This window comes from Quercus suber, unplaced genomic scaffold (assembly GCF_002906115.3).
Source record: "Quercus suber isolate HL8 unplaced genomic scaffold, Cork oak 2.0 scaffold_67, whole genome shotgun sequence".
NCBI classification, from domain to species: Eukaryota; Viridiplantae; Streptophyta; class Magnoliopsida; order Fagales; family Fagaceae; genus Quercus; species Quercus suber.
The window spans coordinates 795,117-822,015 of record NW_027069532.1 but is presented as its reverse complement, the minus strand read 5'-3'; the positions used below and the strand labels follow the sequence as shown (position 1 = coordinate 822,015).

General features: G+C 37.9%; 2 protein-coding genes across 4 annotated transcripts; one reads left to right on the top strand and one right to left on the bottom strand.

The window, feature by feature from the left end:
- The first annotated feature begins 719 nt into the window (after positions 1-719).
- Positions 720-22,319, top strand: LOC112029075 (myosin-12). The gene is made up of 40 exons (XM_065772986.1): positions 720-909; positions 1,013-1,141; positions 1,987-2,130; positions 2,224-2,369; positions 2,511-2,667; positions 2,742-2,800; positions 2,905-3,064; positions 3,145-3,294; positions 3,375-3,511; positions 3,620-3,766; positions 4,053-4,154; positions 4,222-4,279; positions 4,359-4,460; positions 4,551-4,588; positions 4,863-4,989; positions 5,073-5,243; positions 5,328-5,459; positions 5,563-5,669; positions 5,960-6,020; positions 6,142-6,319; positions 6,833-7,038; positions 11,910-12,029; positions 12,155-12,253; positions 16,938-17,153; positions 17,726-17,865; positions 17,945-18,046; positions 18,857-18,962; positions 19,157-19,204; positions 19,283-19,342; positions 19,460-19,630; positions 19,831-19,986; positions 20,063-20,269; positions 20,349-20,498; positions 20,580-20,650; positions 20,753-20,852; positions 20,932-20,988; positions 21,078-21,134; positions 21,443-21,523; positions 21,769-21,851; positions 21,936-22,319. The coding sequence occupies exons 1-40, from the start codon at positions 907-909 to the stop codon at positions 22,057-22,059; spliced, it is 4,662 nt and encodes a 1,553-aa protein (XP_065629058.1). The 5' UTR covers positions 720-906; the 3' UTR covers positions 22,060-22,319.
- On the bottom strand, positions 21,950-26,899 carry LOC112028972 (N-acylphosphatidylethanolamine synthase). Of its 3 annotated transcripts, XR_010628787.1 has the most exons (7): positions 26,664-26,899; positions 26,415-26,542; positions 26,139-26,224; positions 25,426-25,563; positions 24,324-24,436; positions 22,768-24,244; positions 21,953-22,038 (listed from the first exon to the last, which is right to left on the bottom strand). XR_010628787.1 is itself a non-coding variant. In XM_024061664.2 (5 exons), the coding sequence occupies exons 1-5, from the start codon at positions 26,876-26,878 to the stop codon at positions 24,816-24,818; spliced, it is 861 nt and encodes a 286-aa protein (XP_023917432.1). In that variant the 5' UTR covers positions 26,879-26,899; the 3' UTR covers positions 24,496-24,815. The 3 variants fall into 3 exon arrangements, 1 of the variants encoding a protein (XP_023917432.1); XR_002884702.2 differs by lacking the exon at positions 22,768-24,244 and having other exon boundaries at positions 21,950-22,038; XM_024061664.2 differs by lacking the exons at positions 21,953-22,038; positions 22,768-24,244; positions 24,324-24,436 and adding an exon at positions 24,496-25,109.

Sequence of the window (26,899 nt, the reverse complement as noted above, 5' to 3'; positions counted from 1 at the left end):
ACACACATATCTAAAATTTATTTCCTATTATTGGTGTTGGATTTGGAGCCTCCTACTCTCTACCTTAGGCCTCTCGGAAACACAAAACCAAAAGCGCTCGACATGGGGCCTTTTTAACATTCAATGAGACTTTGTTTTTAGTCCTGTTTGTACAACCAGCTAAAGCTAATAATAATAACTAGCCATCTTTAATCCCACTCCTTGATTTAATACAAAGTAAAGCAATGACCATTCAAAAGAAGATGACTCTTTTTATTTTTATGTGCCAAAATTTTAATCAAAATAATGCTGCTATTTAAAAACTCCTATGTACAACACCGTGATATGGGCAAAATTGGTACAGCCATTTTGGTGTTGATGCATACAATAAGCAGAGCCACAGCAAAGCGATTGATGCATACAATAAGCATTTATTTACTCACTGTACCATGCCAGCTCCAAAGCCTCTTTCTTCTTCGTATGGCTTAAGCAATGGATTGTAGGTACACAGACTAGTACACAACTGACCCAGCTACTAATACTATATATTTCAATGATACAGTTTAATGGTTCTAAGGGCCTCTCTAAGTGCCAAGTCAGCATCCTATGTGGAATGAGCAGAAAAGTTGACAGCTTGACAAGGATTGAGTAAGGGAGGGAGGGGGGAGGTGAGGTGTAGCTGGCTACTCTGCCTTTTGCTTTTTGAGTTACACCACTGGCATTTCCTCTGCTTTTGAATTCCTTTTTAACATTCTTTTCTACTTTCAGGTGTTGCAATATCATTCCTTAAAGAACAACACCATCATCCTCCAAAACGCTCTCTCTCTCTCTCTCTCTCTCTCTCTCTCTCTCTCACACACACACACACACTCATCTGCCTATGTTCACTCTCCTTTTGAATTTTGATGATCATATAGACTTTTAGCAATGGTAAGCTTCCTGATCATGGTTTTCCTTCAGTTTTAATTTACTGACTTTTTTCCGTACAAGATGTTAGTTAACTTTTCTTGCTCTTATATGGACGGTGATCCAGGGAAGCCCAGTGAACATCATTGTTGGCTCACATGTGTGGGCGGAGGATCCTGAGGATGCATGGGTCGATGGTGACGTCCAAGAAATCAATGGCAGAGATGCCACAATTATTGCCACTAGCGGCAAAACTGTATGCTTCTGCCACCTCCCATATTTCTGGAATTCGTAAAACCCCTTCATTTATTTATTTCTTTATTCACTTTTATCATCTAGCAATACAGATTTTTGTCCATCCTTTCATACTCTTCATTTTAATATAACATGCACTTTCAAACCGTATACATAACCTCATAGGGCTCCTCTGTAGGCACTTTGTATAACTTTACTGGAAATGACAACAAAGCTTATTGGATCCTCTATAGCTTAGTTAGGATTAGTCACATGTATTTTACTAATTGTGAAAAAGTAAGAAAAAATTAACACCAGGAGACAAACTTTTAAATAAAAACATAAAAGGTAGAAGATCTATAAAACAACCCATCACCACATAAATCTATGGTAGTAAGGTTTATTGTAAAGCATGCATGATTTAAGAAACAATAAACAGGATTTCAATAAGAACCGATGAGCCTCTAATAACTATTCCTGTTGCAATGGAGAAAACTCAAAGGAGGGGTCGTTAGGCACAAACTTGTTTTCTTAACTTAAAACTGAATTTATAATTTAGTTGGACTGTCAAGATGACTATTTAACTTAAAAATCCATCTGCCACTAAAATTTTATTTGGGAGAATCAATGAGGATTTCTGTAGATGATGATAGGTCTTATGAAGTTTAAATTATTGACATCTCAAACAGCCTTGCATGATTTTCTTTTTTGCGTAAATTATACACGCACCAAGTGGATCTTGAACTCATGATCTCACCCTCCATCAAGCACTTGCAAGGCAAGGAGGTGCCAATTGAGCCAGAGCTCATTAGCCAAACAGGCTTGCATGATATATAAACTAAACATAGGCATTTGCCTCAATTTCAGATAATAGCAGACATTTCAAGTATATATCCAAAAGACACAGAAGCACCACCAGCAGGGGTGGATGACATGACCAAGTTAGCTTACCTCCATGAGCCAGGAGTCCTATATAACCTTGCTTGTCGATTTTCCCTCAATGAGATATATGTGAGTAACTACCACCTACCCGACACCACTGCAGTGAAGTTATTTTGTAATGAAAGATATAAGAAATCTGACAAGTAACGATGAAATAAACAGACTTACACTGGGAACATTCTAATTGCGGTGAATCCTTTTCGGAGACTGCCACACTTGTATGACATCCACATGATGGAGCAGTATAACGGAGCTGCCTTTGGAGAGCTAAGTCCGCACCTTTTTGCTGTTGCAGACACTTGTTACAGGTATATAAAGAGTGTACAAACTGGCTTTGGCTCAACCAGAGCATTGTTCTTATCTCTTTTTTTTTTTTCTTTTTTTTTTTGAGGCAAGTATTGTTCTTATCTTCGAAGAAGTAGAATTGACTCATTAATTTCACATATTAGGGCAATGATAAATGAACAGGGAAGCCAATCCATTTTGGTAAGTGGAGAGAGCGGAGCTGGTAAAACAGAGACAACAAAAATGCTCATGAGATACCTTGCGTTCATGGGGGGCAGATCTGTTACAGATGGAAGAACAGTAGAACAACAGGTTTTGGAGGTGAGTTTGAACTTCTGTTTGTATATTAACTATTTCCAATTGATAATTAAACAGTAATTTTTCCACATCTTCAGTCCAACCCAGTCCTGGAAGCATTTGGCAATGCCAAAACTGTGAAAAACAATAATTCAAGGTGATGTACTTTGACACTCTTTCTTCTATTACAGAGACATTTTTTAGAACTTTTTTAGAATAATTTTTTCTGGCTCAACTTACAATAATCTGTGGTTTTACCAGTCGTTTTGGTAAATTTGTTGAGATTCAATTTGATAAGCACGGAAAGATATCTGGTGCTGCAATTCGTACATATCTTCTTGAGAGGTCACGTGTGTGCCAAGCCTCTGATCCAGAGAGAAACTATCATTGTTTCTACATGCTCTGTGCAGCACCACCAGAGGTGACCTCCTTACATTTTCCTACTCAGCAACCAAGTCAGGCATAACAAACATTTAGCTGAACTATATTGTCGCCTTACAGGATGTTAAGAAATTCAAGCTAGGGGACCCAAGAACATTCCATTATCTTAATCAGTCAAATTGTTATGAAGTAGCAAATGTAGATGATGCGAGAGAATATTTGGAGACGAGAAATGCCATGGATATTGTGGGGATCAGCCCGGATGAGCAGGTGTTGAGCCTTTCAATGTTAATTAATTGAAGATTTCCTTTGTCCATTAATAAAATTAACAGAGATGGTGCTATCCGTAGGATGCTATATTCCGTGTGGTGGCTGCAATTCTACATCTTGGAAACATTGACTTCATAAAAGGGAATGAAGTTGATTCTTCGAAACTGAAAGATGAGAAATCAAAATTCCATCTTCAAACTGCCGCAGAGCTCCTCATGTTAGAACTCTGATCTATTTGGACCACCTTAAAATATATATATAGATACACAAACACACACACACATTCTAATGATGCCTCTCCATGGCCTCCTGTATGCTTTTTCAGGTCTGACGCGAAGATGCTAGAAGACTCACTTTGTAAGCGTGTCATAGTGACTCCTGATGGTAACATTACAAAACCACTGGACCCAGGCCAAGCTGCCCTAAGCCGTGATGCCTTGGCAAAGACTGTATACTCCAGATTGTTTGATTGGTAAGCAAACTAGACTCTTAACACCTTAATTAATCTGTCAATAGCAATTAGTGATGTCATCCAGGCAATAAGGAATAATACTCCAACATGAAAATTTAAACATGTCAACACTGCCAAGTTCAAAGTGAAGCAAAGTTACATAGGAAACCTGATACCAGCTCAACAAATAGGCAATCATGACTGTCTCAGAACCAAAAGCAATTTGATTTTTAATTTGTTCAGAAACAGATTTTATTTGACTGGACAAGGACTGAATTAAACTGAGTAAATTCTTGAACTATGGCAGGATTGTGGATAAGATAAACAGTTCAATTGGCCAAGATCCCAATGCGGTGAGCTTAATTGGAGTCCTAGATATTTATGGCTTTGAAAGCTTCAAGATCAACAGGTACATAATCAACAGAAAAACATCTTTACAATCTACAGAAAGATATATTGAACATTCCTTTTGGTAGTTTTGAGCAGCTATGTATCAACCTCACAAATGAGAAGTTGCAACAACATTTTAATCAGGTTAGAATGACATTATAGGTACAGTTTGAGCATCATTATACTAAAGTAATTTTATACTAACAGGCATCTTTCTTAACAGCATGTATTCAAAATGGAGCAAGAAGAGTACACAAAAGAGGAAATAAATTGGAGTTACGTAGAATTCATAGACAACCAGGATGTTTTGGATCTTATTGAGAAGGTACCAACTCACAAAGACCAATGTATGTCCAACTAACACAATTTATATCTATTATATGGAACATGAAATATTGATTATATATCCTTACAGAAACCCGGGGGTATAATTGCTCTTCTTGATGAAGCCTGGTACGCATTTTTTCTACATGCAATATCATGAATATCTGAATCTAGAAACAGATGAAAGTCACCTACTTATGAGTTATAAAGTAATTAAGCATGTTCTAAACCTTGCACCAATGGCACATGCTACCTTAGGTAAAAGGAGACATTGTCTCCTGACACCAAAATAGAAGAAAAAATAGCAGAACTAATAAAACATTGAAAAACAAAGAAAATAAGAGATAGAGATAATACATCAACATTGGAAACAAGGATACAGACAAGTTCACTTCTGCTGCAGTATGTTTCCCAAGGCAACCCATGAAACATTTGCACAAAAGATGTATCAGACATATAAAGGACACAAGCGCTTCAGCAAGCCAAAACTTGCCCGAACAGACTTCACAATCAACCATTATGCAGGAGATGTAAGTGAACTTTTCATTTCGACAACCATCCAGCTAAAGACAATAAAATTTGGTTTCTCATTGTAAAGCCTTATGCTCTACAGGTCACATACCAAGCAGACCAATTTCTTGATAAAAACAAGGATTATGTTGTAGCAGAACACCAAGCACTACTAGATGCATCCAAGTGCCCATTCGTCGCTAATCTTTTCCCTCCGCTACCTGATGAGACATCAAAGCAATCTAAATTCTCTTCCATTGGTACCCGCTTCAAGGTAAGCCCTTTTCCATAGTAGCATTATCAGATCTTGTAAACCCTGAGACCCTGACTTACTCTTGACTCAAACTTCAACAACCAGCAACAACTACAAGCTTTGATGGAGACACTGAACACAACAGAACCACATTACATCAGATGTGTAAAGCCCAACACAGTTTTGAAGCCTGGAATCTTTGAAAACTTCAATGTCTTAAACCAGTTAAGATGCGGGGTAACTAAAATTCCTCTTCTACCCCACAGAATAAATCACATTTCCCAGAAACTATCATATGTTGCACTGGTTGATAATGTTCCTTCAAATGGTATTGTTGCAGGGTGTATTAGAGGCTATTAGGATAAGTTGTGCTGGGTATCCAACAAAAAGATCATTTGATGAGTTCCTCGACCGTTTTGGAATGCTAGCTCCAGATGTTCTTGATGGGTATAAACTTCTAAATTTAGAAAGTAAAATATTTATCTTCCGATTTTGTTTCACATCTTTATTCTATAGGATAGGAAGGAAGCCAGGACCTCAAGGTTGAAGGCTACAGTTTCCCTATTGAGCTGCATGCTCTAATTAACAAATACATACCTTAGCAAATACTCACATGCAATCAGGCAGATATTTTGGATATAAATACCATTGATATAATTTCATTTTAGATGAATTTAGCAATATGATTTTGACTGTGTAGTTTCAAATTTGATAATCCGCTGCTTTCTTCTATGCAGATCCGATGAAAAATCAGCCTGTATTGCCATCTGTGACAGAATGGGCTTGAAGGGCTATCAGGTCACTCTACACTTGGACCTACCTATATGACATGACAATAGTTAGGATCATTGTGCACAAATTTCTCAAGAAAATTTTCCTTATGTATTCTGATAGTTGCCTCCCTCATCCTGTATTTCAGATTGGGAAAACAAAGGTGTTTCTTAGAGCTGGGCAGATGGCTGAATTAGATGCGCGGAGAACTGAAGTCTTGGCTAATGCAGCCAGACGCATCCAAAGGCAAATTCGAACACATCTGACCAGAAAAGACTTCATCATGCTGCGATGGGCTACTGTCAATGTACAGAAACTTTGGAGAGGTTATACTCTTTTTCCTATGTTATTCCATGTTGCATCATAGCACATAAATCAGGAAGTGTCTGTTAGAACTACCAAACCAGATTGGTTCACCCTCCTATAATAGACAAAATGTAGGCTGCTTCATTTAGCAGTGTGTAATTAGGTATTTGGGTTAGATTTATCAACCCCTCAACCCATATCTTTTTATTCTCTTGTACTCCATCATCAGGTTGGTGAATTGGATTTCAGTTTGAACCTATAGAAAGGTCTTGATTACTTTGTTGTCATGCCTGAACTAGATATACAGTGTTGGCCATCTTCCAGGAAATTTAAACTTTAGGCAATTTCAATAACCTGACTATCACCATTTCAGAGCCCTTTTCCCTTTTGCTTGTTTGAGCTTGATATACATTTCTGGTTTAAGCTTTTGAAACAATTGATTCCTAATCTATTTTGAGAAACTACCAACTTTGACAGTTATTGCTGGAAATAAATGTAAATGTGACAGTTTCTCTTGCCTCTTCCATATGCAGCCCAACTAGCACGTAAGCTGTATGAACAGATGAGGAAGGTAGCTGCTTCAATCCGCATACAAAAACATGTTCGTGCTCACACTGCAAGAAAATTTTACACAAAATTACTAGCGTCAGCAATTGTTATTCAAACTGGGTTACGAGCAATGGCAGCTCGAAATGAATACAGATACAAAAGAAGAACAAAGGCTGCAACCATCATCCAGGTAACTCATAAATCACTAAAACATAAAATGCAGGGCTGCATATAGAAAATGTTAAGATTGGAAATTATATTGCATCTAAAAAATTCATAATCAAGGATATTGTTGGAACAAGAAATGAAATTTAATATTTGATGATACTTCTTTTTTTTTCTTTTTTCTTTTTTAATAAATAACGATATTTCATCAATCAAAAGCTCCAAGTACACTAGGAGTGTACATGGAAAGGATTACATCAAGAACGGAAATTACAATGATCAAGCATAACAAGAAAAAGAACTGAAAACAGAACACCAAGTAAATAAAGAGTGGGGGAGGAGAGATTTAAGCTCATGAATCGACCGTTCCTTCCCCTCAAAGCATCTACTGTTCCTTTCCCGCCAAAGACACCATAACACACAATGTGGGACAGCCAACCATAGGTCTATATTGCGCTGTCTACCACATGGACCCTGCCAAGAAGCAAATAAATCTGCAACACTTTGAGGCATCACCCAAATCACACCAAAAATGCTCCAAACCATAGACCATAGCTCAAAAGTAATGGGACAATGAAGAAGAAAATGGTTTACCGACTCTCCACTTCTTTTACACATATAACACCAATCCATGACGGGTACACCCTTATTCCACAATCTATCAAGGGTCAAAATCTTGCCTAAGGCAGCAATCCAATAAAAGAAAGCAACTCTAGTGGGGATGTTTGAGCGCCACACAGATTTCCACGGTAAGAGGTTGCCAGAGGTCGAGAAGAGGGATAAATAGAACTCATTAACCTTAAAGCCCTTATTCTTTGTCGACTTCTAGCAAAGTTTGTCTTTCCCCTCACCAGTAAAGGTCATAGAGTGTATAAGATTCCAAAAAATATCAAATTGTTCCATCTCCCAATCTTGGGGCTCTCTATAGAATCGAAGATCCCAAAGTAGTTGCTGATTAGGAAAAGACATAACATCTGCAAGATAGGAATCCTTGTTACAGCTAAAGCTATAAAGTTCTGGAAATGCCTCCCGAAGAAAACAGCCCCCACACCACAAGTGATGCCAAAGTTTAATTCTACTACCATTGCCAACTTTGAATATGATGGATTTAGAGAAAGCTGGCCAGCCTTGTCTTATAGCTCTCCACAAACTAACACCATAAGCAGCTGTTACTTCTTTTGTATACCACCCACCCAAATATTCCCATACTTGATCTCAATAACCTGCCGCCAAAGGTGGTTTGTCTCTATGCCATACCTCCACCACCATTTACCAAGCAAAGCTTGGTTAAATTTTCTCAAATTCCGCACACCCAATCCACCAGACTTCAAGGGGCTACACACCTAAGCCCAATTAACCAGATTGAATTTGTGGGACTCATCAATACCACCCTATAAAAATCCCGCTGGAGGTTCTCAATGCGATTTGCAACATCCACCGGAATAGGAAAGAGAGATAGGTAATAAGTAAGCAAAGTTGAGAGAGTGTTTTTAAGTAGAGTAACCTTACCACCTTTTGATAGATACAAACGCTTCCAGCTTGCCAATCTTCTCTCCATTTTTTCAAGAATAGGGTTCCAAATTGCCCTATCCTTAAATTTAGCTCCCACCAGAAGTTCTAAATAAGTCATTGGCAATGAGGACTGCCTACACCCTAAAATGGCCACCAGCTCATCCATATTTAACACATCACCTACCAGAACCAATTCTGATTTAGCCAAATTAATATGCAGCCCTGACAAAGCCTTAAATGATGCTAAAATGTCTCTCAATATGCCAATCTGAGTAGGTAAAGCATCACAAAAAATTAGGGTATCGTCTACAAAAAAGAGATGAGTCACCATTAAGGGGGTATGAGATCTAGGACCCACAGTGAATCCGAAGATATGACCAGCCAGAACAGCCCCATCTAATAGCCGACTTAAAGCTTCCATCACAATAACAAATAAAAGCGAAGATAGTGGATCACCTTGACATAGTCCCCTAAAACTCCCAAAGAAATCTTTAGGGCTACCATTGATCAAAATGGAAAATTTCACTGTGGAAATGCAAAATAAAATCCACTTCCTCCACTGCTCAGAGAACCCACATCGTTGTAGCATATACATGAGAAAATCCCAACTTACATGATCAAATGCTTTCTCCACATCCAGTTTACATAAAACACCTAGAACTCCTACCTTTAGTCTACTATCCAAGCATTCATTAGCAATTAAAACCGAGTCCAAGATTTGCCTATCCAGCACAAAGGCATTTTGGGTTTCAGAAATAATCCCCGAAATAACCCCTTTTAGCCTATTAGTTAGCACCTTAGATAGGATCTTATAAATGCCACCCACAAGGCTAATAGGTCTAAAGTCTCTCACGCTAACAGCATTTAGCATTGACCTTCTTTGGAATAAGAGCAAGGAAGGTGGCATAAAGGCTTTTCTCAAAAAGAGCCTGGGAGTGGAAGTTGCCAAAGAGCTCCATAATTTCCTTCCTTAAAAAATCCCAACAAGACTGAAAGAAAGCCATTAAGAAACCATCTGGCCTTGGAGATTTGTCACCATTGCAATCTTTGACAACACCATAGACTTCCTCTTCTTCAAAGGGTCTGTCCAACCAGGCTACATCCTCTCCGAAAATCCTAGAAAATTCCACGTCATCAAGGAGTGGTCTTTGCCCTTCATTCTCAGAATATAACTGTTTGTAAAAGAGGAAAATGCAAGTAGCTATGGAACTTGGATTCGATGTCAATTCACCCTCCACCACCAAATTGTTGATGGTGTTATATCTTCTATGATAATTTGCAGTTCTATGGAAAAACTTAGAGTTTCTATCTCCTCGAATCCAAAGCGCCTTAGATTTCTATCTCCAACAAATTTCTTCCACAAGGGTAACCTTTTCAAGCTTAGTGCGAAGCCAATCCTTCTCCAATATCTCCTCATCTATTAGAGGACGGCAATTTGCAATTAAATCTAAATCATTTAGATCTTTCCACAACTTGCGCATCCTACTTTCCACATTCCCAAATTCCTCCTCATTCCATTTCTATAAATCCAGCTTCAAAGCTTTCAGTTTGCTTGCAATTCGAAAGCTTGGAGAACCTTGAAATGTGTAGGCTTCCCACCAAGATCTCACTTTGTCCACAAAACCATCTGCCTTTAACCACATGTTCTCAAACCGGAATGGCCTACTATCCCTCTGAAAATTCCCCCCTTCTACAAGGATTGGGAAGTGGTCTGAGAGCAATCTTTGGAGTCTTCATTTAAGAAAGTTTTTAAGAAATACAAAAGGAAAAAATTTCAAGATTCGAACGAATAAAAGCAATTGTGAAAATACCAATTCATACAAACTAGATTCAGATCCCCTATTACATGCAACAACAAAGCCTTAATCCCAAAACTTTGGAGTCGACTACTTTTAATAAGGCCTTATTGGGGAAATGGTTGTGGCAGTTTGGGAAGGAAGAGGATCGGTAATGGAGGAGGGTGGTAGCTTCAAAATATGGAGAAGAATGTGTGTGTTTGGGGGGGGGGGGGGGGGGGGGGATGTACCTCAAAGCTAGGTAGGGGAGTTCATGAGTATGGTTTGTGGAGAGGTATCCACATGGGATGGGAGGATTTTAGCAAAAATTGTCAGTTTTGTTGGGTTGGGGAATAGAGTGAGGTTTTGGCAGGATGGGTGGTATGGGGATCAACCTTTTCAATTGGCTTTCCCAAGACTGTATGGTATTGCCATTGATAAGGAGATATCTGTAGAAGCTTCTTTGTTAAGGCAGGGGGCGGAGGATAAAAGAATTTGAGATGTTCGTTTTATTCGAGAATTTAATGATTGGGAGATGGATGATGGGCTGCATTTTCTTCATATATTGGGAGCTAATACTCCTATGGATGTGGGAGACCGGATGAGATGGAAGTTGAAGCCTAATGGGAATTTTGACATTCGGTCATATTATAACAAATTAAGGGATTTTCCCTCAATTGTCTTTCCTTGGAAAGCTATATGGAAAGCAAAGGCCCCTAGGCAAGTTTCCTTTTTTGTTTGGTGTGTAGCTTGGAATAAGATCCTAATGGGTGATAACCTGAGATTGAGGAGATTGGTTTTTGTGGACTAGTGTATTATGTGCCGACATTGTGGAGAGACGGTAGACCACTTACTTCTTCATTGTGATGGCTTATCGGTTATGGAGCTTTGTCTTTATAACTTTTGGCTTGTCTTGGATTATACCTAGATCGATCACAGATTTGCTTTTTGGTTGGTGGAATTGGTTGGGGAAGCACTTGTCTCAGATTTGGAATTTAGTTCCGTTGTGCATCCTTTGGTGTAATTGGAAGGAACGGAATCAGCGGACTTCTGAGGATTTGGATAGTAGTTCCGGTGATCAAATGCTTGCTTCTTTTAATAAGACTCTTTTTTATTGGTCTAGGGCATGAGGACTCACAACTAGTGATTCTCTCCCTTCTTTCCTTAGCTCTCTTTCTCTTTGTAATTAATATGTTGATTGGTTTTCCTTTTTGTTTTTTCTTTGTTTTCTTCTTCTTGTATTTTCTAGGTTTGCTCTATGTTCTTCATGCATAGAGTAGCCTTTCGTATATATAACATTCTTACTTATCCAAAAAAAAAAAAAAACCTTTAGAGTCGACTAAAGATCCTCAAAAGATTAATTGGTTGGACACATGTATTTTTCTCTCCCCTTCTATTCTATCCCAAAGCATACTCTTTGTTACTCCCTTCCATGTCCTTTTTACTACTTCTATTACATGCATGATAAATTTTGTCATTTGTCACATAATATAGATGGATTATAATTCAAGCCATCTGAGAAAGGTTTATATTCCAACATTGAATCATTCATCAATCAACAACCTTAGAGTAATATTATTGATTATGCTATTACTCATTCTTATGACAGACTCAATGGAGAAGATTTCAAGCTCTATCAGCTTATAAACAGCAGAAGAAGGCAAATCTTACACTTCAATGTCTTTGGAGAGCAAGGGTTGCAAGGAAGGAGCTTAGAAAGCTTAGGATGGTGAGCTTTACTTCTCATATAAGCATATCCTGGCACTTCTCTCCAATTCTTGGCTTGATTTATTCTCTAAGACTAGATTTATCTAAATTATGTGCATAGTAAAAACAAGAAACTCTCTGATGCAGGCTGCAAGAGAAACAGGGGCACTTAAGGAGGCTAAGGACAAGTTGGAGAAGCGTGTTGAAGAGCTAACATGGCGACTAGAATTTGAAAAACACTTAAGGGTATATATCTCCATCAACTACAAATATGTGAATAGGTTGGCGCAAGTCCAATTACACAAAGTCAAAAAGTATATCATTAAAGCAATGTGAATAGATTTTGACCTACTACCATCCTTTGTAGCTAGGCAATACCTCTTCCCCATTTTTATAGCTTACTACCACCATTTGATGAAAAAACAAATAAAACAAATGGCATTTGATTTAAAGCATATGCTAACTAGTTTTTTTTTTTTTTTTTTAAGTAATAAGACTTTTATTCAACAAGAAAAACACAAACAGCCATTACCGGTGTTCATGATGGTGAACACAAAAAACAGCAAACAAAAACAACTAAAAACAGAATAAGAGAAGCAACTTAAGGGGCACTACTAAGGGTAGAAAAGAACTCCAAAGCAGAAGAACAGTTTGAATAACCCCAGCACTTAGCCCATTCAAAAAGAGTATTTTGGCTGAGTGCTTGTAACTGATCAAGCGTACTCTCCAGACTCTCAAAAGAGCGCCGGTTTCTTTCCAACCAAACAAACCACATCAAACAACTAGGAACCATATTCCATACGTCCGAAGCATATTTTCCCAACCAATTACTCCAACAAGACACCAAACTCACCACAGAACCTCGCATAACCTATTGAATCCCAAAAGCTTGTAACATTTGCACCCACAAAGCATAAACTACCGGACAGTGAATGAGAAGATGGTCCACAGATTCCACAGAACAGCAGCACATACAGCACCTATTCACCAAAGGGAGGCCCCGGATATTATCCAAGGTAAGGATTCAGCCATGTGCTGCGGTCCACAAGAAGAAAGCCACCCTCTTAGGCACCTTGACTTTCCAAATCCCCTTCCAAGGGAAGTAGGAAGGAGATGTACCCCTGATCTTATGATAAAAGGACCGAATATCAAACTCACCATTCCTATTGAGACACCAATGGGATCTATCCCACCCAAAACCTCGTGGGATCTGAGACTGAATGAGTTCTAGGAAAGAGAAGGCAGCCTCAAATTCCCTCTTATGAAAATTCCTATAAAATCTCACATTCCAACATCTACTGCTCCCATCCTCCTGATGCTCCAACAAATCAAAAATACAAGCTTCCTTGTCACTAGAACACGCAAATAACTGGGAATAGAGCATTTTAAGAGTGAAATCCCCAACCCACCTATCATGCCAAAAACAAATACGGGAACCATCACCCACCACAAAAGCTAAGTGTTTGGAGAACCTCTCCTAACCGACATTAATACCACGCCAAAGGCCACACCCGTGTGCCCTTCTACAATCTTTAGTATTCCACCCCCCTTGATCCTCACCATATTTGGAGGCAATCTTTAGTATTCCACCCCCCTTGATCCTCACCATATTTGGAGGCAATAACCCTCTGCCAAAGACTAGTTCCTTCTTGGCCAAACCTCCATAATCATTTCCCTAATAGAGCTCGGTTAAAGTGACCTAACTTCCTAACCCCCAAACCACCCATCTCTAGAGGTGAACACACCTTCTCCCAAGCCACCAAAGAATGTTTAAAACACTCCTCCAAAGATCCCCACAAGAATTTCTTCTGAATACGCTCCAATCTGTCAGCCACAGCTACAAGAATGGTAAATAAGGATAGATAGTATGTGGGAAGACTAGAGAGGGTACTCTTCAAGCGAGTAATCCTACCACCCTTAGACAAATATAGACGCTTCCAACCAGCCAGGCTACCCACCCTACAACTGAAAGTATTAGCCAAAGCATCAATATTACCAACCTCCCCCACCGGGACAATGTCACTCTTCCCCACATTTACCTTTAATCCAGTAAAGGCTTGGAAGCAAGACAAAGCCAGTCTAATAGCCAAAAACTGATCTCTAGAAGCATCACATAATAGAATAGTATCGTCTGCAAATAGCAGATGAGATATGCGAATCCCGATAGAGTTCACTAGTCCCACATGAAAACCATGAAGCAGACCACTATCCTCAGTTTTCTTAAGGATCCAAGATAAAACTTCCATAACTAAGAGGAAAAGAAAAGGGGACAGAAGATCTCCTTGTCTCAACCCACGAGAGCTTCCAAAAAAGCCTGTCAGGGAACCATTCACAAGAACTGAGAAGCGAACAATAGAAATGCAAGCCTTAATCCACTCCCTCCACTTCAACCCAAAGCCCATCCTATTCAACAAATAAAGTAGGGCATCCCAATTAACATGATCATAAGCTTTTTCTATATCTAGCTTACAAACTACACCCGAGGAATGACACTTCAATCTACTATCTAGGCACTCATTTGCAATTAACACTGAGTCCAATTTGTCTTCCACCAACAAAGGAATTTTGGGTCTCCGAGATCAAACTGTCTAAAACCACCCTCAGCCTATTCGCCAACACCTTAGGTAGCAACTTGTAAACACTGCCCACCAAACTAATAGGCCGAAAATCCTTAATATTGACAGCATTAGATTTCTTAGGAATAAGAGTGAGGAAAGAAGCATTAAGAGACCTTTCAAAAACTGAATACTTATGAAAATGCTTGAAAACAGCCATCACATCATCCTCCACCACCCTCCAACATTTACGAAAAAATGCCACGGTGAACCCGTCCAGGCCAGGGGCTTTATCCCCCTCCATCTCTGCCAATGCCTAGGAGACTTCTTCTTTCAAGAACTCCCTCTCAAGGGACAACCTATCATCCTCACCAATACTAGCAAAATCCAACCCATCCACAATTGGATGCCACGTGTCCGTTTCTGTATAAAGTTCCTGATAAAATTGGACCACCTAAGCCCGCACAGCAGGTTCATCCTCATATAATACCCCTTCCACCTCAACACTACTGATATTATTAGCTCTTCTATGAGAATTTGCTAATTTATGAAAGAAGCGTGTATTGTTATCACCTTCCTTCACATACAAAGCTGAGGACTTTTGTCTCCAAAAAGTCTCTTCCATGCAAGCTAAAACTTCAATCTCACCTTTAACCTGAGTACGGCGAGCTTGATCCTCATGTGAAAGGCCTAGAATATCTTCCTTGGCATCCAAACCCAACAATTCAGACAGCAAACTCTTCTTCTTAAAAGCCAAATCCCCAAAAACCTCCTTATTCCACTTTTTTAGATCTTCTTTAAGAGCCTTTAATTTCTAAGCCAAAACAAAGCTAAGTGATCCCGTAAAGCAATACCTGATCCACCATTGTTGAACCTTCTCAACGAAACCCTCCACCTTTAACCACATGTTCTCAAACTTAAAAGCACCGCGCCCCCTCCCCACAACACCAGATTCCACCAAAATCGAACAATGATTAAAAATAACCCGAGGAAGCACCCTCTGAGACACGTTTCCAAAATGATCCTCCCAATCTGCAGAGACCAACGTCCTGTCAATACGGGACACAGACTTCAGGTCGGAATCCCTAAACCAAGTGAAAGAAGCCCCCTCTAATGGTAAATCTACTAGGAAATTATTTTCTATAAAATCTGAAAAAGCAAACATGGCTGGGCTAAAAGAGTCACAGCCAAGCCTCTCACAAGGATATCTAATAACATTGAAATCACCAAATAAAAACCAGGACTTGTTCCAATGAGTATGCACCCATGATAACTCCTCCCACAAAACAGGCCTATGAGGGTCTGCGTTTGGACCATAAATGCCAGTACAAACCCATTCAAATCCATCCACAACACCCCTAAAAAGAACACTAACTGAAAACTGACCAACCAACACATCAATTTTCTCGACCACCCGCTTATCCCAGACCAGCAGAACCCCCCCAGATGATTGAACTGCATCCAAAACAGCCCAATCATTGAAAGGACTACCCGATAAGTAAGGATTGATGTTAAAGAGTATTAAATTAGAAAAGAAGGACAATTGATGGCTGTTTTGGGGTGGAAACAAAGAAAAAACAGAAAACAAAATAAATAAAACACTAGGCAATCACACCTAGGACTTCCTAAGCAATCACAGCTAGGTAGGAGAAAGCAATCACACCCTTGAAACTTAAATAAGCTGCTGAATTTTATTAATCAATCACCATTCAAATAACATTGAATACAATAAAGCCTTTATATAGAGGCTATTGTTAATCCCCTCCTAGATGTATTTGGACTCTAAATAACATATTCCTAGAATGACTAGGAATAATAATAACAAACAAAAGAAGGATGTAATAGCTCCTAAACCAAATAGGAGTAGGACTCAAAACATAAAATAAGACTCATGGGCCTCTAGGACAGCCCATTCCATAAAATATGATTCTAACAAATTGCCCTTATTCTAGTAAACTTAATTGAAACTGCTCTAAAGCTCCCCAACCTAAAACACTCAATACTAAGACTCAATAATAACTAAAATAACCTATTAAAGGTGTCAAGAAAGTCCGAAATCAAAACTAGACCACAAATCTTGATTCTTTTGGTATTTAATCTTGTTTTCTCTTGAACTCTTTCTTGTCCGTACCATATCCACAGTTCTAGCTGGGGAGACTCAGCCATTTTTAACACGTCTTTTGAATTGTAGTTTCAATTTAATTCATCTAGATTTGGTTCAACAAAACCCTGTATCACATTTTCTAAGTTTCTGTCACCATATTCAGTCTAATCAATTCTACAGCAGTCCAGATCAACTGGAACATGTCAATTTGATGCTGAGTCCATAAATGAGTTGGTCCACTATAGGTTCATCAGAAAACAATGTTTTGCAGATTGATCTTGAAGAGGCTAAAGGGCAAGAAATTGCAAAGTTACAAAATGCTTTACATGAAATGCAAGGGCAACTGGATGAAGCCCATGCTGCAATCATTCATGAGAAAGAAGCAGCAAAGCTAGCCATTGAAGAAGCTCCACCAGTCATTAAAGAGGTTCCAGTTGTGGACAACACCAAGCTGGAGTTACTAAGAAATCACAATGAGCAACTGGAGGTAACTTCCAAAAACTCTCTTTTAGCATTAACAGCAACAAATAAATTATGATCTACATAGTCACATAAGTATTGGACCATAACAAAGGAGAAAATATTCAGGAAAATCTGAATATAATTATATAAGAACAGAAAATATTAATTTGCTCACTTTATGTACGAAGATATGCCTGAAGTAGGCTTGATATCTCTTTTTTCAAAGTAATACATGAAAACATAATTAAGTACAGTGAAAGAAAAGTTATCTCTCTAACATAATCTATTAACAGAATTAAAAGTCCCTGAATAGTTAAAGAAAAGGAAAAAGAATTTCTAACTGTCAAAAGCCCTCGTGCATGATATCCCCACACAAGGTTACATCTGTTTTTACGAAGCTATATGTGGATAGTGGCACCATGGATGAGAAAACTAAAAGTGAATGTAAAACCTTTAGATAAAAATCATCAAACACAAAAGTTTTAGAGAATGGGAGATACCAATGCATTTGTAAGTGAGCATACATCTGTATAAATTCATGGACAGATTTTGCAGTTAACAAATATGGTGACAGGTGGCTTACATAAATATGTGCAGGGTGAGATAGGAGAGCTGAAGAAAAAGATTGAGGAATTTGAGGAGAAGTATTCTGAAGCTGAAAAAGAGAGCAAAACAAGGCTAAAAGAGGCAGAAGAAGCACAGCTAAAAGCAATGTTATTTCAAGAGACTATTGAAAGGTAGACAACTAAGAATTGGTCATGATGACGTGTCTATCATCAAAATCTAGGGTTTACTAACTTGTATTTATAATTCCAGATTAGAATTGAACTTATCAAACCTTGAATCTGAGAATCAGGTTCTACGCCGACAGGCTTTGGTAGCATCACCAAAGGAGGACATCTCTGAAGAACTGAGAATGTAAGAGCACACCATTTGATAACCTTTTTACTATTCTGTCATGAGTAAACTTCAGAAACTTCAGGAAAATCTGAACAATTGATCTCTCAAGAAGATCAAAACTACGATGTTTGTCAAGTGAGAAAAGGAAAATGCCAGATATGAGTTCATTTTATTTTGTAGAAATCGGTAAACTTAAATTAGAAAATTGTGATTGCCATATTTCTCTTTATCACTGCGCAAGAGGGGACAAACATATATAAATCTAATTCAGGAACAGCTAGTGCCTGTGTTGAATATATACACATATAAATAACAACTAGACAATGGACATTTAGACATATCATCAAAACAATTATTTTTAAGCCCCAGCTTTTCTTGAATGTGGCTCCTTATCAAGTGAATTCACCAAGGGAATATTTCATTTAAGTGATGTTAGAATATTCATGTATGAGATGTGAGGTTGTTAAGTGGTCAAGTCCCACATCAGATTGTAGTGCCAAGAGCAAATAGTTAATTTAACATTGTTCTGGCCTAACGTACTAACTTAATCATTTGGGTTAAGGCAGTGTTCCAACATGTTGTATTAAGCCCTAGAAAGAGGCTCCCTAAGGTATTAATGTTCAACTCTCACAAACCCAAGATCTTAACAAGTAATAAATACAGCCAATAGTGCAGTAGAAGTTACTCCATGACATAAACCAACTACAAGATTTTATCTACTGTTCCACTTTGTCAAAATGTGTTGTTTAGGCCACTGGCTCAGCTCACAATGAGCTTTTGGAACATACTCAACATGGCACATTTCTGAAAGTTTTACTTTTGGTCCAGCCTCAAGAGTAAGATTGCAAGTTTGGAGTCAGAGAATGAATTGCTTCAAAACCAGGCAGTTGTGAACCAGATAGCTACTCCTGAGAGGCCACTGCCACAAGCCAAGGTATAATACCTTTTCTTTTTCTTTTTCTTTTTTGTGGGGAGGAGAAGGGGATGTTAAAGAGGGTGCTTCCATTTTTCCTTTTTTGGTAAAGTTACTTCACTGCCAACCCCAAACCCAAAAAAATTGGCACTAAGGCTTGGTTGTTTGCGTGAAATTACTTCACTATTTGACACTATCCTTCGATAATGGTGCAGTGTTTGGACAATGGACATCAAACAGACGAAGAACTTCAAACAACAAAGGTATCATGAACTTTCTTGAATAATAGATCATTAATGAATATACATTTCCAATATGATGAATTTATTCCTTTTTTTCAGGAATCAGAACCTATTGCCCCCCTCCTAACTAGACAAAGATCACTCACAGACAGGCAGCAGGTATGTCATTGAAAGCTGAAATTATAAGCAGACACACTGCAAATGTGGAAGTCTAAAAACTTATTTTTGTTTGGGTGGTCACTAATGAGTAAATTCATATTTACATCATTTGAACAGGAAAATCATGATGTACTACTCAAATATCTCATAGAAGATAAAAGATTTGATAAGAATAGACCTATCGCAGCCTGTATTGTCTATAAAGCACTTCTTCAGTGGAGATCCTTCGAAGCTGAGAAGACAAATATATTTGATAGAATTATTCAAACAATTCGTTCTTCCATAGAGGTAGCATACTTCTAAATTATAAATAAATATAATTTAAGTAAAAAAATTACAAATTCTCTGGGGCGAGGGACAGAACCTGAGATCCTGAACCTTTTATAAAGCTTATACTGAAATGCATGATTTCAGCATTTTAAATTATGATAAAGTGATCAGCTTAATTTGACATGTTTAATTAATTTTTCTATGTTATATCCTTGAAGGGTCAGGACAACATTGCTGATTTGGCATATTGGCTTTCAACAACTTCTTCCCTTCTGTTTCTTTTACAAAGTACACTCAAGGCAAGCAATACAACCAGTTCAGCTTCTCATCGTAACCGAAACTCCCCAACCACCTTATTTGGCAGAATGGCACAAGTAAGTTTCCATTAGTGAATTCTTTTATACATCAAAGCTCATATGAACATTTATAATTCTAAATATGTAATCTCAGGGTTTTCGTCCATCTTCATTGGGCACGGGAATTTCAAGCGGCTACAGTGGAATGTTGGGAAAACCGAATGAACAATTGAAAGTGGAAGCTAAGTACCCAGCCCTACTATTTAAACAACATCTAACTGCATGTGTTGAGAAAATATATGGGATGATCCGTGACAATTTGAAGAAAGAGATCAGCCAGTTCCTTAACTTGTGCATTCAGGTAAGCATCTTATGTATGCAAAAAATTTAGATGACAACAAATCAACATGCAAAACTAAACTCTTAATTATCATAAACAGGCACCAAGATCATCACGGGTTAGATCAATAAGAGGGTCATCTAAAAGTATCCATTCAAATATAGTTGCAAAGCAACAAGCATCAAACATACATTGGCAGAGCATTGTTAATAAGCTTGATCATACCTTGGGTTTAATGTCTGGGAACCACGTAAGCATAATCCACTCTTCTACCAGTTCTTTTTCTGGTTTTTCCAATTTAGCAGATTCATCTGATTATTGTGATCTTCAGGTACCTTCAATGATCACAAAAAAGATCTTTAGTCAGGTCTTTTCATTCATCAATGTACAGCTCCTTAATAGGTGAGTAGAGTTTCAACTCCAATCTATACAAGAGAAGTCTCAGAAAGGGATTGAATTCAGTTTAAAACCACTCATCAAAGTACCAAATTTATGGTTTGGCAGTCTATTGCTTCGTCGTGAGTGCTGCTCATTTAGCAATGGAGAATATCTAAAGGCAGGTTTGCAGGAATTGGAACATTGGTGTCTCAAAACAACGGATCAGGTAATGAAAATTGTTTGCACTTTTTGCCAAGACTGAAAAAAGAAGAGGAGAACATTATACAATTTTGTTGTTTTTACAGTTTGCCGGATCATCCTGGGATGAACTCCAACACATAAGGCAAGCTGTCGGGTTTCTGGTAGATTTTCTTGAACCCGGATGACTTAGCCAATAAAGCTATTTAAAGCTAAAGATTTAGAATTATTTACATATGCTTAAATTTTGCAGGTGTTACATCAGAAAGCTCAGAAATCTTTGGATGAGATCACAAATGAACTCTGCCCGGTAACAGACTTAGTGCTACAATGAAAAGCATCTTGAATTTCTATTAAATTCCCTTTGATAACCATTTCAGTCAGGATCTATTGATATGAAAATAAATAAAGATAACACTCTAATTGCAGTAATACTACTGCATGGATTAGTAGGAGATTTACATTAAAAACCAAAACAAGAAAAGGCTTAAAAGTGTATATTCTAATCCATTATTTTTTAATCAGATTTCTCAGCTATCCAATAGAGGATAAAATTAAATTCTCAACTAGTGACAACACGTAGCTAATGGCTTTTCTTGCCTTTCCTATTCTCTATAGATATTGAGCATTCCACAAATATATCGCATTGGAACTATGTTCTGGGATGACAAATATGGAACCCATGGATTGCCTCCAGATGTAAGTACTCTTGCAAATTTTGTTATACTAATATAAATTTTATAATTCTAACATCATTTGAAATCATATGCTCTCTCTCGCGAGTTTCATTACTACGTACTAAGTATGTGGTCAGGGGACTTTAGATTACTTTGGATTATTTCCTTGCATTCCTTAACTTAAGAACAAGAGACAAGCATATTAGTATTGATGCCAAATTGGAATCTCGGTTTTTAATTGTGAGCAACAATTCTGGAAAATCTCAGGTAATTGGCAAAATGAGAATGATGATGGCAGAAGATTCAATTAATATGCCCAATAATTCTTTCTTGCTAGATGTTGATTCCAGGTAATAATTTACTTTTACAAATTCTCTCCTACCCATTTTAATTCCAAAAAACAATGCTGATGGAATTGCTTGCAAAAATTTCAGCATACCATTCTCAATGGAAGAGATGTTCCGATCCTTGAGTGATATCAGCCTCTCTGACATGGATCCACCACCCATTCTCCGACAAAGATCTGATTTCCATTTCCTGTTACAACAAACGGATTAGAGTTAGCATATGGATGTATTTAAACATGATGGTGTAATTACTTGCACATTCTTGCTTTTGCTTTTGTGGGGTGGGATTGGAGAGAGTGATTGAGCGTTCAGGAATGTAATTTTTATTTATTATCTGTGTTTTTTTTTTTTTTTTTTTTTTGTTCATATTGTGGCAATTGGAGTGAATTTTTAACAGAGAATGAAGTAGTGAATTTGTATATTAAAGAGAAATGAGAAGGAAAATCTTATAAAGTATCTGCTTTGTATCAATTGAATTATGTCAATGTATTTGGAAAATTCTAAGGGTTGATGAAGGATTGCTCACAGCTGTCATCATCTGCTTAATACAACTATGTAGAGTGGAACCATGCACCACAAAAGCCCAAACCTTCACATGACTTTCAAAACAAGTAGCAAATACATATTGTTGCTTTGAACAAAGAACACTAGTACTTTTGTTGTTTTAACGTAATCCAATCTCAATTATAGACTTGAGTGGACTAAAAAACAGCACACACTAACACATAAACACCATCTCTATTTCATTCATTTCATATGCCCTTTTCCCTGTCGCATTTTGAAATCCTAAGTCAAGAGTTTTGATGCTGAGTATCAGAATCTGCGTGTGCTCTTGAAGTTGATCATAAGAGGAATGCACACAGCAGACCTGAATATGTACAACCCCATAAACAAAAGAGGAACTTATGTAAAATCCCACCTGCAAGAACCGTGCTTCACAGTTAGTGTTGGAAAGTTTGTATTTCCGGTTGGTTTTTGAAGCCATATTGGAATATGCAAATGAAATGAGTCCTTGAGCCACACGAAAAAAAAAAAAATCAACAAGTACACATGAAGTATACTAGCTGAAGGTCACAAGAGTTCTAAAATTAAAATGAATGATAAAATCAAATAAATTTGAAAAAGAAACTTCCCTGAAGCTACCATCCATTCAAGCAGGTCTTCAAAAAATTTGATTTTTAATTCTAAAGTTTACTGCTCACATCCTTCAAAGCTCCTTGCATTTCTTTCCCTCCAAATGCACCACATCAAACATTGAGGGATGGGTTTCCATATTTCACAGCTCCAATGATGCCAAAACTACCTTGCCAACATGCTAGAAGATCAACCTTTCTAGGCATCAGCCACTCCACCCCAAAAAGAGCAAAAGCCAAATCCCATAAATCTATAGCATTAGGGCAATGCAACAATAAGTGGTCTACTATCTCCTCATCCCTCTTGCACATACAACAGCAGCTCACCAAAATAATGTTTCGCTTCCTCAGGTTCTCCACTGTAAGGATATTCCCCAAAGGAAAAAAGCCACCTTATTGGGGACAAGCAGTTTCCAAATGCTCTTCCACGGGAAGCTGTCAGAAACTAAATGAGCTAATACTCTATAATAAGATTGAACCTAAGTCCTCAAGCCACATCTTAACAAGTTATGTACTTAATTATCATGGATGCTACTCACTGTTCAGTCGGGAAAACATAAATTCTCTCTCTCTCTCTCTCTCTCTCTCTCTCTCGTTGGACCCCCCGCCACCTGATATATAAAACATGTACTTCTACTTCACCTGTTTTACTTTCTTGGGACATCATTTGAGCTGCTCAATATAAACTGAGAAACTGCAAATAAATAAAAGAAGTTGCTTATCACAAGCAACATTCTTCAAAGTTATTAAAACAACAATGATTATTCCATAGAATGGCACTCATAATCATTTCCTAATAATCATCCCGGAACTCCCAAAGTCCAGTGCAAAAGGCCCATCATTATTTGCTTGAGCTACCCATGGATTGAACAACATTGTAGTTGACAGTTCAGGTGCAAGCCACAGGCTTTGTCTTCCAATTTTGTTTTAATATCTCCCTCCCTCTCCCAAATCAACTTCAATACTTGTATCTTTAATCAGTAGTTCTTTGGGATCTCTATTTCCAGAATGTATTTTGCTTCATCATTACCATTCCTTGTCTTTAGGCCAATCCCACAAAGACCAAAAATGGCAACGACTTAAACAGCTGCTGTTAAACAGTCCAACAAACATTTCAGGAAATTCTTTGAACTTCTTTAATCTCAAAATTCAATGTTATGTCCACAAGAATCTCTTGGCACTAAATAAGCAACTGATGGAAGCAATGGCCTCGTGGCAATGGGAGAGAGTTTTCTGCTTCTTATTCTAACTTGCCTACCTCACCTAAGAAAGCAGCATAAAATGAGAAGGATCCTACCAAGATAGAAATAAAGTGAAGAAATGTTGAGATCAAATAGAATACCTGAAAGCCGCTTGGAGCAGAAAATAGGGACGTCTTTTAATTTCAACTCCAGCTGTCCAAAATGATGTTTATGAACCCATCTTTGGTCTATTTCTCTGCCTCACACATCAGGTCTTACATGAAAATAACACTAAAATGATGGTTTCATCCATTCAACATGAAGACAAATCAATTCCGAAAAGCCAATTTTATAGTTCTGCAAATTAACAAATCTACTCTTTATTGTGATTACAAAGATGTATATTGCATTTCCATAATGGAAAACAAGAAAGCCCAAAAGGATTGTCTCCATTATTATACGGAGGAATTCATGATTAATTATGACCAAAAATAAAAATAAAAATAAAAATGACTAAATCCTCAACCAAAAGAAAAGAATTTCCACTGTTAGAAACAAATTTTATGGTCAAAATGCAATTTATCTACTGCTCAACATGCTTTAGAATAGAAATGCACAAGCCAGATATTTTCCTTCTTAAAATTGCAAAACTTTTACACCTTTGACTTCATAAAACTTTTAGAGAAATTCCTTAAGCTCTCCATTACAGTTTGAATTTGCTCAGAAATCGCAGCATAGAGACATCTCTGCACTGCCTCATCCATTCCATGAGGGGAAGTCGTGGGCCATCCTACAGGCGGAAGTGACAAATTACGAGACAGAGATATTGCCGTCTGCCTCATTTTCGGGAGGTCAAATTCTATCGGCTCACCAACAAATATGTTAATGTTCTTATTACATAGTGGAAAAGGAGGCCTTCTACCACACAAAAATTTCTCAGGCATCACCTGGATAATAGGAGCAAATGAGAAGTTGGCCACAACAAATAATTGGGACATTAGCAAATCAAATGAAATCATCTTCGCATAGATTTATCATTTATGACAACAGATTCAATTAATTAAAAAAATTCAAATGCCAAAAGTCGTGTGCTACAAGTACATAAACCAGTCCAAAAACAAAAACTCACAAACCAAGGGACTGTTTTACCAGCCACCCAATCTAACTAACTGGACCAAATCAAGTAATGGAACTTGAAAAATATACATAAATTGAAGAGTGGTAACTCGTGAGAAAAAGGGGGGGAAATACTATGAAAACTACCTCTTCAAAGCCATGATGGAAAATTGGCAAAACTATTGGGGTTACAGGGGCACGAGCAATGAGACTAGCGGTTCCCCATTTTAATCGTCTTATTGGTGCATCTTCTTGGGACACTTTTCCCTCAGGAAATGTATGCAGCTGACCAACAGGAAAAATAAAATATTCAAATTCGCACCCAGAAGAAAAAAAAATAAAATAAAAGGATTGTTTTGAATCAAAGTGCAAGTCAATAAGGTTTAAAAAAAAAAAAAAAGTCCACCAAAAATTTTGTAAAAAAAAAAAAAAAAAAAAAGGTCCACCAAAAATTTTGGTATCTATGATAACTTGAGCTCAAACTGTAACACAGCACCAATTTGATAAGGTAAGCCACAACCGATAAGCTATTAATGAGTCTCCTAAGAGGGCCCCATCGAGTCATTGGACAATGCTCATCAAACCAGGCAACTACTCTTATGATAATATCATAGAAGCAATTGATTCACTTTGCCTAGCGCTCAATGATCTGAACTAAAGCAATCATTAACCATAATCAAAGTTGCATGAACATTGAACACGGAGATGAAACATGAGAGAGATTGAAAGAAAGGATCTGGACACGCACACACAGCCACAGTAAAACTGCAAAGAAACTGAACATAAAATATAGGTATGCTTTTTTTCTCCAATTAATGTATATGAAGTAAAAGTGGCACAATGTGAAGTAAAATAAATACCCATTCTCCATCAGCTAAGCGCTCAAGAGCTTCATTCATGTGTTCTTGATAAATTCCACCACCCCTAATTATAGGTATGCATTTTCCTGCACAAGAATTGATCTATAATTTATTTGATTGAGAGGAAAAGTCAGTGAAAATTATAATTGTACTTCTTAGGAGCTATTTTTTTGAACTTAAGCTTGAGCAAGTGAAGTTGAAATATAGCTATATTAATATGATTGAGTTGCAAGAAGGTACATGTAAATTAGAAGAGGGAGGGAGAGAGAGAGATACCAAGTCGGAAGAAGTAGGAATAGAAGGGATTCTTAAAGCAAATGTCGTCAGCAGCAAGAACCCATCGAGCCAAATTAGGGTCGGAGGTGGGGAAGCCCTTGAAACCCCACATAAGAGGATCGTCCAAACTGTGTAGTGTTAGTGTTAGTGTTAGTGTGAGTGTGGTTGTGGTTGTTAATTAGTATAAATTATAAAGAAAAGAAAAACATAATGAGGAGAGGAGAGGAGAGGAAAAGAAAAGAAACGAACGTTGACATGTGATTGCTAACAGTGAGGAGAGGAAGAGCAGGAGGTCTGGAGCGAACAAGACGTATGAGAGTATGAGCGTTGTGAACGGAGGTAGTGTTGAAAATAGTGGCCACTATCTTTGCGAAACCTCCTACTCCCATCAACACTACCTTTCTTGGTATTCCTCCCAAGTGCTTCGCCCGCCCTGCCCACTCCATTTTCCGACCCAATCCCATCCCCACTCTTCACTCCACTTA

What these genes read in the sequence shown, in the direction of transcription:
- LOC112029075 (XM_065772986.1), top strand. An exon ending in TTTTGGATCTTATTGAGAAG is followed by an intron (nt 4,461 to 4,550) that starts GTACCAACTCAC and finishes ATATCCTTACAG; the next exon opens with AAACCCGGGGGTATAATTGC. An exon ending in GGCAAGCTGTCGGGTTTCTG is followed by an intron (nt 20,989 to 21,077) that starts GTAGATTTTCTT and finishes TAAATTTTGCAG; the next exon opens with GTGTTACATCAGAAAGCTCA.
- LOC112028972 (XM_024061664.2), bottom strand. Translation starts at nt 26,878, where the DNA reads ATGGGATTGGGTCGGAAAATGGAGTGGGCAGGGCGGGCGAAGCACTTG. An exon ending in TTCCTACTTCTTCCGACTTG is followed by an intron (nt 26,225 to 26,414) that starts GTATCTCTCTCT and finishes ATTCTTGTGCAG; the next exon opens with GAAAATGCATACCTATAATT. An exon ending in GCTTAGCTGATGGAGAATGG is followed by an intron (nt 25,564 to 26,138) that starts GTATTTATTTTA and finishes CCTGTTGGTCAG; the next exon opens with CTGCATACATTTCCTGAGGG.